The 10,189-nt window shown below is 33.4% G+C and overlaps 1 protein-coding gene across 1 annotated transcript; it reads left to right on the forward strand.

Annotated features, from left to right (window-relative positions):
- The first annotated feature begins 1,713 nt into the window (after positions 1-1,713).
- On the forward strand, positions 1,714-3,598 carry LOC134686146 (temptin-like). The gene is made up of 3 exons (XM_063545819.1): positions 1,714-1,984; positions 2,726-2,876; positions 3,358-3,598. Exons 1-3 carry the CDS (start codon positions 1,802-1,804, stop codon positions 3,432-3,434), a joined length of 411 nt encoding a protein of 136 aa, XP_063401889.1. The 5' UTR covers positions 1,714-1,801; the 3' UTR covers positions 3,435-3,598.
- The last annotated feature ends 6,591 nt before the right edge of the window (positions 3,599-10,189 follow it).

The following is a 10,189-nucleotide window of genomic DNA, read 5'->3' on the forward strand; positions in this document are numbered from 1 at the left end:
GTTGTACATATTACAAAAGAAGATGAGTTGTGATTGCCATGAGACAACACTTCACAACAGACCAAATGACACAGACATTATCAACTATAAGTCACCGTGGCCGTGCAGCCCTCAGTTAGCTATACATTTAAGGCCTCGAAATGACAAATGCAAAACACCGCAAACGAGAAAACTAACAGCCTTATTAGTGTACAAACAAAATGAAAGAAAAACAAATTTGTAACACAGCAAAAAAGGACAACCACTGAATTACAGGCTCCTCACACGGCCTTGGGACATGCACATACATACAGAATGTGACGGGGTTAAACATAGTAGCAGATCCCAATCCTCCCCTAACATGGGACAGTTGTGTAACAGTACAACATAAAAACAAACTATACATATCAGTTAAAATAGGCTTAACTCATCAGATGGATACAAATAGAAATACACTACCAAAAACACAGAGTGGAAGGGGCAGGGTACTTGTACATCCAAACAACAAAAAGTACAGATCTGATAGTACTCAAAGAACTGACAGCTAGAACAAAGCCAATGACAACTAATAAATAATAATTAATAACAAAGCACTAACATGCATGCTAATGCTTCTTCCAGTTTTTTAGCTAGAATTTCATATTTCGCATTTTTTTGGTACATTATTATATAACGAGCGTGAATGTTGAACTTTTATTTTTTTTTTATGAAATTGTGTACAGTGTTATTTTTCCACGTCTGACTTCTCCAAGATCCATTCCAATCTAATTAAAATATCCACACTGTTTCACATTTATTATCATTTTTTAATGATGCTATCGCGATAGTCAAACACTTTCATATATTTTAGTATATATATAGTATAATCCTGGTACTTTTGATAACTATTAGGTTACAGCTCAGACATTTTACATGTTTGGCAATAGGGTGTTTGTCAGTTTACGCTATCTAATCACAAAATATAGCGACAAGGAGTTTTGTTTATCACTTCGGTAACTTTTCCCCCGATTACTTGCCATCAAAGGCTTAAAAAAAAATAAGAACATAAACCAAGAATACTATATACAATTAGCATATGAGTTTGACAGATAAGGGAGCTCCATGATGATGTAGACCGTAGATCTGCGACTATTTAGAATATAGTAATGTCCTTTTGGTCAATGGTATAGAAGAAGACTTTATTTTCAGAATACTGAGGCAGATTGAATTTTAAACATGTTATTGGTAAGGGGTCATTCTATTGTTTACTAACAAACCAAAGCAAAGACTCGGCTATAAACATGAAAGAACTATTATAATGTATTGTTATGTAACGGCGATAACACCATTTATAAAAAAAATGGTTTTACTAAAACATACAATTCGACCACCAACTGTTTTACGCGGGTTGGATGCATGGGTGATAATTAATTTCTTCAAATCTTAGTTTTAACCTAATTTTATCTATTCTTTATTCATTTTGTGCATGTTTAATGTTCTTGATTATTTTGGTGCATATTCTTTAGCTATTCTTTAATTATTTTGTGCATATTTTCCATCCATTATTTATCTTGGCCACATTCTTTGTTCTTTATATTTCAGCATCATAATGTTCTGCATTCTTTTTTTTCTGGTCTATTTTTCTCTTTTCTTCATTTTTTTGGTCATATATCCTGAGCCATTTGTCTATTATACTCTATTCAGTTTATCCATCTAGACCCTCTAATACTTTATATGTAGTAACTTTACAAAAGACAGATAAAGGTTAGCCATTTCATATAATATCGAGACCACCAAGACATGTTTGACATACTACGAGTTACAGGGAGATAAACGAGAGGTCATGTCCCTACTTATTGTATATCTTGTTTTTACAACTGGGGTTCTCGGATTTCCATGGTTTAGAAATGATATCCCAAATGGATACAAAGTACCGGACCCTTGTACTGGACAGACTGGTCAGATATGGGAAGGAGTAGGACACAACCAGGAACCAGGAGGAGGACCAAGGAATCCATTTGGACTGGTAACCTTTTTTATCATCCTATGTGTATCATTGTTACACACCGTAGAACACATTTTACATGCTCGATCGTTTATTGCTCAATAATGGATAGTAACTGTTGCCGCGATCGTTCACCATATTGGCAATTTTATAGAATAAAACAAAAGATATGGGATATTCATCAATGACACAAAATCAGTTCGTGCACAAAAACAAAAAACTCGCCCATAGAAAGAAAAGTTTACACATATATCCTAATTCGTGAACACATAAGATAATGTTAATATATAGGTCCAATACACAGGTAAAATACATTATTTTTAAGGTATGTAATATACATAAAAGTGTACTCGGTATATATACAAACGTTCATAAAAAATACCATACGTTTTATACCTGAATATATATTATAATAAGCGGTTTGGCGGCTGTATCTCTAACTGACGAAATGTATCACTTGTTTTGAGCATCCTTATACGTTTTGAAAATTGTTTTTACAATTTTACCTTATCGAGCTCGCATTGTAGGTAATGAAGTTTTCAAACCATTCCACTTATGTAAAGTTTAACAAAGGTAGGAAAATGAGTTTCTATAATAAAAAAATGATAAAAAACCAAGAGTCCATACTTGTTCCTCTAAATGCATTTTTTTTTGACAAATAAGTTAATACTCCTTAATTTGGCCAAGTGGTCATTTATTTTGATACATATAACGTGTAGATCTACACGAAGTTGGTTAAATTTGCTTCTTTACTCCTTACAGGATTTTAAGACCGTAGGTTTTAAATGGACGAAAGAACTTTGTCAAAAAGATTCAGATAAAGATGGACGCACAAATGGTGAGGAACTTGGTGATCCGGGCTGCACGTGGACAAAAGGAGGAACTCCTAGTGCCGCTGCATCTGGACATCCGGGTAGGATTTCATACTTATTTAAAACAATATTCTTTTCGTTTACCTTTGTTACTAACTATAGAGTTTACTACCGAATATTGTTCAACAACGGTAACGGCGCGGAGTCAGACGTGGGCATACCCAATTCCCTCTTAAAACAAAATAAAATTGTAATATCGATGAAAAGTCATGCATAGCTAGTTATTTTTTGTCAATTAACTCCAAATTTCTGTGGCACCACATCCCCAAATATTAAATCCCGGATTCGCCACTGAAAAACCTCCCCTTTTCTTATGATATATCTAACAACTCGTTTTCAATCAACTGTTAATAATTAATGTTTAGAAAAAATCAAGAAAAAAGGAACAGTTTGCTTAAAATTGAAACAAGTAACCTTTGATGCTTCATATCCCTTTTATTTCCGATGTAGAACAATGTGTATGATGATCCAGTGAGTTACAATTTAAAGTTATGACAAATTGTTTGTTTTTGTTAATTTTAGGTATTTGTGAACCAATGGGTAACTCCAGTTGTGTAACAGCAAATAAAGATATAATGTGTCCATCTAACACACAATAATGATGCATGTTTGGTCACTGTGTGTAGCATTCGCTTCAATGTGGAAATTCTAGAGTATAAATCACTTATCAGCTATTGAAAATGCACAATATTAAGACCTATGAAATACCCATATTATTAAACTTTGATTTGCACTTACTAATTATATAATTGCATTCCTTCTATTTTTGTACTTTAAGTTTTATATTCTATCAAATCATCATGTAAAAAATAATTTGCACCACTGACGAGAAATGAATTAGAAAGATAACGTACGAACCATAAGCTCAAACAACAACTCCATTGCCAAAATAAAATAAAATTGATAAACCCAATTACATTCCACACATCACTACGCAAAACAATAGTTCGCAAAACCAACCAAACCAGAACCGTCCTATCTGTTCTACTAGTGGCGTTATTCGTTCTTATTTCATTATTTCATTTTTTCAAGTACACATTTTATAAATCTCATAAGATAATGTCACCACAGTTGAGGAAAAAGTTGAGGATACGTTCTTGGTTGTTCGAGACACATACCTCATAACTGTCAATATCATTTTCTTGATTGTAGTGACCTACATCTTATTAGTGATCTTGGAAATTTCGAAGTGATGTTTTAAGTTTTTACCATTATCTATAGGAACCCTTGTCTCAATATGACAACGGTTACGCAGTTTCCCTCAATTGTGATGTTATTGGTGTCCTTGAAAAATTCAAAGTGATGTTATAAGTGTTGCCATGATCTTTTGGAACCCTAGTCTCAATGACAACGGTTACGCCGTATAAATAACGTTATGATATAGCTGGATAAATGTGTATCACATACGCTGTACATTATCCATAAATCTAGTGAACTAGCTGAAGTGTCTCGCCTGTTTTCCTTATCATGGTTGAAAGTTTTTACTAATCTATATAAAGGCAATAGTATTATACTGCTGTTCAAACGTCACAAATCGATGGAGAGAAAACAAATCTGGGTTACAATCTAAGAGTATAACAAAAACTAAACAGAATCAATGATGTATGAAAATGAAGTCATGGTCAAATAAACCACGTCAAACAGATATGTACACCTTGCAGCAATTTCGTGGACCAAATATAGAAGTCATATTACTTTTACGTGTAGAACCCGAAAAACAGATCAAGAAAAAAAATCTTAACATTGACCAATGGACCATGAAAATTAGATCAATGCAATAAAAATTCTACCAGACATACATGAACACCTCACAGTCATTTCATACACCAAATATGATAGTCCTTCATCTTTATGTATCTGAACAAGAGACTAAGCACCAAAAAGTAAACATTTTCCAGTAAATGAATTTGAAAATGAGATCAAAGTAAGATGTACGATGCCAGAGACAGTGATCCTATCGCTAATAGAAATCGAATAAAACTAAACACTGTCCAATGAACCATGAAATTTAGGTCAAGGATTAATACAACCCGTCAGTCGGACATGTACCCTTACAATCTTTTCATACACCAAATAAAGTTGATTTCAGCTTTCCAATAGTGAACTTTCCATTTCTAAGTAGCAACATTCCAGCAGCCCCTGCATACCGTTTATAGATCTTCCAATTAATACAATATTCCCGTGCTTGCATTTCCTATCATTATTTTCTTGATAGAGGGCTGCTGCTCACAAGGAAGCTATTAAACCAAGAGTTCCAAATGGTGAAGTTGAAATCATCACTTCGTAAATTTTACGAACGCCATTACCAGTTGGTTGACCGTTATGGAATAATCGTTTCACAAATGATATCGGATATGTTCCTTACGTCGTAACTACAATCCCATTCCCTTTCATGCATGTGACCTACCTAACCAGACTTATTACCGGATTTGTAGTCACATAAGCAACACGACAGGTGTCACATGTGTAGCAGGATCTACTTACCCTTCCAGAGCACCTGCGATCACCCTAGGTTTTGGTGGGGTTCGTGTTGTTTATTCTTTACTTTTCTATGTTGTGTCATGTGTACTATTGTGTGTCTGTTTGTCTTTTTCATTTTTAGCCATGGCGAATTATGAGTTTGACTGTCCCTCTGACATCTTTCGTCCCTCTTTTCTTTGACATATTGCTTATAAATCTAGTGACCAATTTCTAATATGTCTATTTTCTGAAGTACAGACTTGACCACGTAACTTTAACCAACATCTCTGACCCATGGAAGAGGTTGAGGTTGGATACATACTATATGACGGACATGAAGTCGTTTCAAAGAACCCATACACCAACATATCGTTATCATAATCGCATAGGTGAGTATAGGTGAATATTATGTTCGGAAGGAATTCTTCGAAGGAGATATATATGCAAAATTATAAATAAAATAACAAAAATTACAGAACTCCGAACTCTTAGGAAAAATCATAACAGAAAGCTCGTAACCTGATGGCCATATTTAAAGCGCAAACACATTTAACGAATGGATAACAATTCATATCATTTACAACACCATCACACTGATAATATGAACTGAAAATCACCTTCTATAATAATTTCGCAATATGTAAAATACAGCACATCACACTGATAATATAAGTTGTAAATAACCTTTCATTTCAATTCTGAAGTATGTTATATACAGCACAATCACACTGCAAATATAATTTGTAAATAACTCTTATTTTATGATGATATGTGGATTTTTCAGTCCGGCTGTTCTGTCTGGATATTGCGGACTAAATGCTACCTATTGTATGGTTCTGCTTCATGTGACCGTTTGGCTTTAACTTTGTTTCGAGGAGTGTGGTTTGGTGTATCTGACCGTTCCAAGATCATACGTGCTGTTGTTACTGCCTCTGGAGATGGCATCACCAGTGGCGATGTGTGTGGTGGTGTCCGAATCAACTCGGGATCATCTAGGTCCAATCCCTCGTCGTAATCGACACGAAACAGCTTGCCTCTGTCGTTGTTGGGCTGAAGATATCATTGGCGATGGCATGCCTTCCTGGGGTTATACGTATCGATGACAATGCCCTCTGGTTCCCCTTGATATTTTGTGGGTACTATCTCCATGCTTTCCTCTTGTGTTGTTTTGGATTCTGTCTGTTGGTTCTGGTCTACCTTGGTGGTGTGTGGTGTATCCTCAGACGATGTTGCAGCAGAGCTTTTGGACTGCACCAACTGGTCGTAACGCTTGGCGTCCCTTCTCCTGGCGGATGGTGGTTTACTCTTATCTCAGGGTCGACGTGGATTACTAGAGGATGCCTCTTGTTACGTAGCCTTGGTCCATGTCAACTGTACTGTCACCTGGTCAGTACTTACCGAAAACTTACAGGCAGGTTCTTTACCAGATTATTTCATGGTTGCTATTCTTCAAATGTGTAATATATAGCACGATCACACTGATAATATAAGTTGTAAATCATTTTTCATTTTAAGTTTATGGTGTGTAATAAACAGAACAATTCATCTGATCATATGAGTTGTAAGTCACCTTTCATTATAAGTTTGAAATGAGTAATTTTCAGAACAATTCAACTGATAATATAATTTGTAAACCACCTTTCATTATAAGTTTGAAATGAGTAATATACAGAACAATTCCTCAGATATTATCAGTTGAAAATCACCTTTCATTCTAAGTTTGAAATGAGTAATACACAGCCTGAAACACACTGATAATATAAGTTGTAAATCACCTTTATACAGAACAATTCCACTGATAATATAAGTTGTAAATCACCTTTGATTTTAATTATGAAGTGTGATATATACAGCACCATTCCACTGATAATATGACTTGTAAATCACCTTTCATTATAAGTTTGGAGTGTGTAATATACATTACAATTCCACTGATATTATAAGTTGTAAATCACCTTTCATTATAAGTTTGAAATGAGTAATATACAGCCTGAATCACACTGATAATATAAGTTGTAAATCACCTTTCATATTCAGTTTGAAGAGTGTAATATACAGAACAATTCCACTGATTATATGAGTTGTAAATCACCTTTCATTATAAGTTTGAAATGAGTTATGTACAGCCCGAGTCACACTGATAATATAATTTAGTTTAAACATATGTTATTTGCTGAATAAAAGCAAAGGATTAGACACAAGTAAATCATACTTATGAAGTCTTCTCAATAATACAATATAAAATAACAATAGTAGTATAATAAAAAGGACATGCATATAAAGCAAACAGTTGATAGAATATAATACTAGCTTTCATAGGTAAAAAAAGAGGAGAGAGAGAAGAAAAAAAAAGAGAAAGAAAATTAAAAAAGGCACATATGAGTCTGTGACGATGACGTTTGTACTGGTGATCACAATGACATTCCGTGCCAGGAATAATAACGCTCTATCAAGGCATAAGAAATCTGTTTGACCTTTTTATGAAATTTTGAACATGTTGGAAAATTTGGATATTTGTTAATTCGAAAGTTCAAAGTGTCCGCAAATTAATACTTTTGTGTCTAAAACAAAGTGTTCGGATACTAGTAGCCAGTTAAAATTATTAAATAAGTTTCTTCTACATGATGTGTAGTTTGGACAAATAAAGAAGTAATGGTAGGCATCCTCAGTATCTGACCAACAATACAAGAAGGATCATTTATAATATTAGCTCTAAATAGGTCATTATTTAAGAATGAAGCGGAAAATCTTAATTGCGCTAAGATAATATTCAATTTCGTTGGGCCATACAAATAAAACGTTTCAATTTTACATAATGACCTATCGTTTTCTTAATTCTTTCTTAAATTAAAAAAATAGAGTCGACACTGCGAACTTTTGGAGCTGGAACAAACGATTCAGTAGTAAGGGAAAGTCTACAAAACGGAACAATACTATCAAGGCCATTTCGCAACGGATAGTCAGTTGTACTTTGTACACATGGAGGTACAAGATTACATAGATATTCTGGTGCATGCTTTTGGTTCATGTTATAAGAGCATCTGTAACTGATAATATAAGTTGTAAATCACCTTTTATTTTAAGTTTGGAGTGTGTAATATACCGAACAATTCCACTAATAATATATGAGTTGTAAACTACCTTTCATATTAAGTTTGAAGTGTGCAATACAGTAAAGCGGGATATTTTCGCGCCGTCTTTATTTCGCGATTTACTTACACGATCCAAATTCGCGTCGTTTTGAATTCGCGATTTCCCAGTGGCCTAGATAAATATTTTCATAAATGATTTGGAAAGTGAACAGCTTTACATATATCTTGAATCAAATGATCAAATCGATCAGAAATCTTTTGTTTTCGGTTCATTAATGTTAAAGTACATTAAAAGTTTGGCATGTTTCAATGCTCGTAAAGCACATTCACAATTATAATTGAAAAGTAAACCTAATTAGGAATGAATTAAAATAAAAAGCTGGCAGGATTAATGCTAATTAAACGATCTTTTGATGTGATCAATCTTTGTAGTACATTCAACGTGGGTTGACCGGTGTCATTAACATAATTGTAATGAGTGTTGTTTACATAACAATATCCGTAATGTTCGCTTCAGTAAAATAACTGATTTTAGTTAAAGACATGACATTGCTTTTCATTAAGAGATACAGTTATAATTTAAATTATATATTTGTCGTCTTTGAAATCAGTGTTATACCGTAGTCCTATATATATTCTATTCATATTCTTAGATATACGAAGATGTGGTATGGGTGCCAATGAGGCAACTCTCCTGCCAAGTAAAAATTTGTAAAAGTTAATGTAATTAAAGGAGTTTTTACTTGATATTTTCGCGTTTCACTTCCTACCGCGAAAAAAGCGAAAATAAAACTACCGCGAAAATTTCCCTGTTTACGGTATACAGAGCAATTCCAATGATAATATGAGATGTAAATCGCCTTTTATTCTAAGTTTGCAATGAGTAATATACAGAACAAGTCCACTGATAATATGAGTTGTAAATTCCCTTTCATATTTAGTTTAAAGTGTATAAGATATAGCAACTTCACACAGATAGTATGAGTTGTAAATCACGGCCTTTCATTAGAAGTTTGAAATGAGTAATATACAGAACAATTTCACTGATGATGTAAGTTGTAAATCACCTTTCATTTTAATTATGAAGTGTGTAATATACAGAACAATTCCACTGCTAATATAAGTTGTAAATCACCTTCCATTTTGATTTTGAAGTCTGTTATATACAGCACCATCACTCTAATAGTATGAGTTGTAAATCACTGTTCATTATAAGTTTAAAGTGTGTAACATACAGAACAATTCCAATTATAATATAAGTTGTAAATCACCTTTCATATTAAGTTTGAAGTGTTTAATATACAGATTTCACTGATGATACGAGTTGACATTAACCTTCTATATTCAAGTTTTCGAAAAAAATATATCAAAAATGCATCAGAGTTTACGTGAAACTTCAGTGACTGGTTTGTACCTCATTTAAACAACCTCATTTATTTGTTTGTGTAAAGGAGGAGGTCCAGTAAGACCTCTTTTTGACCCCAAAATATAGCAGTTTTACAAAATTGTTAAAATGAAAAAAATTTAGTTATTTATTAGAAAGTAGAATGCTTCTGCGACAAAAATTTATGCTGTTTTTGACAGTACAATTCATATATATATCGGGTACTAGCATCATTTAGTCAGGCTAAATTGCTGATATCTTCACAATTTTAGCATTCTTCATATTGAAATGTAAGTTGTATTTGATGATAATACATACCATATGGGTCATTATAAAAAAAATGCAAATTTCGACGAGGTAATATTTTGAAAAAAGATGACCTTGTTTAAAACATTTAAATGTGTCCCGTTAATATATA

Source organism: Mytilus trossulus, chromosome 10 (assembly GCF_036588685.1).
Source record: "Mytilus trossulus isolate FHL-02 chromosome 10, PNRI_Mtr1.1.1.hap1, whole genome shotgun sequence".
Classification (NCBI taxonomy): domain Eukaryota; kingdom Metazoa; phylum Mollusca; class Bivalvia; order Mytilida; family Mytilidae; genus Mytilus; species Mytilus trossulus.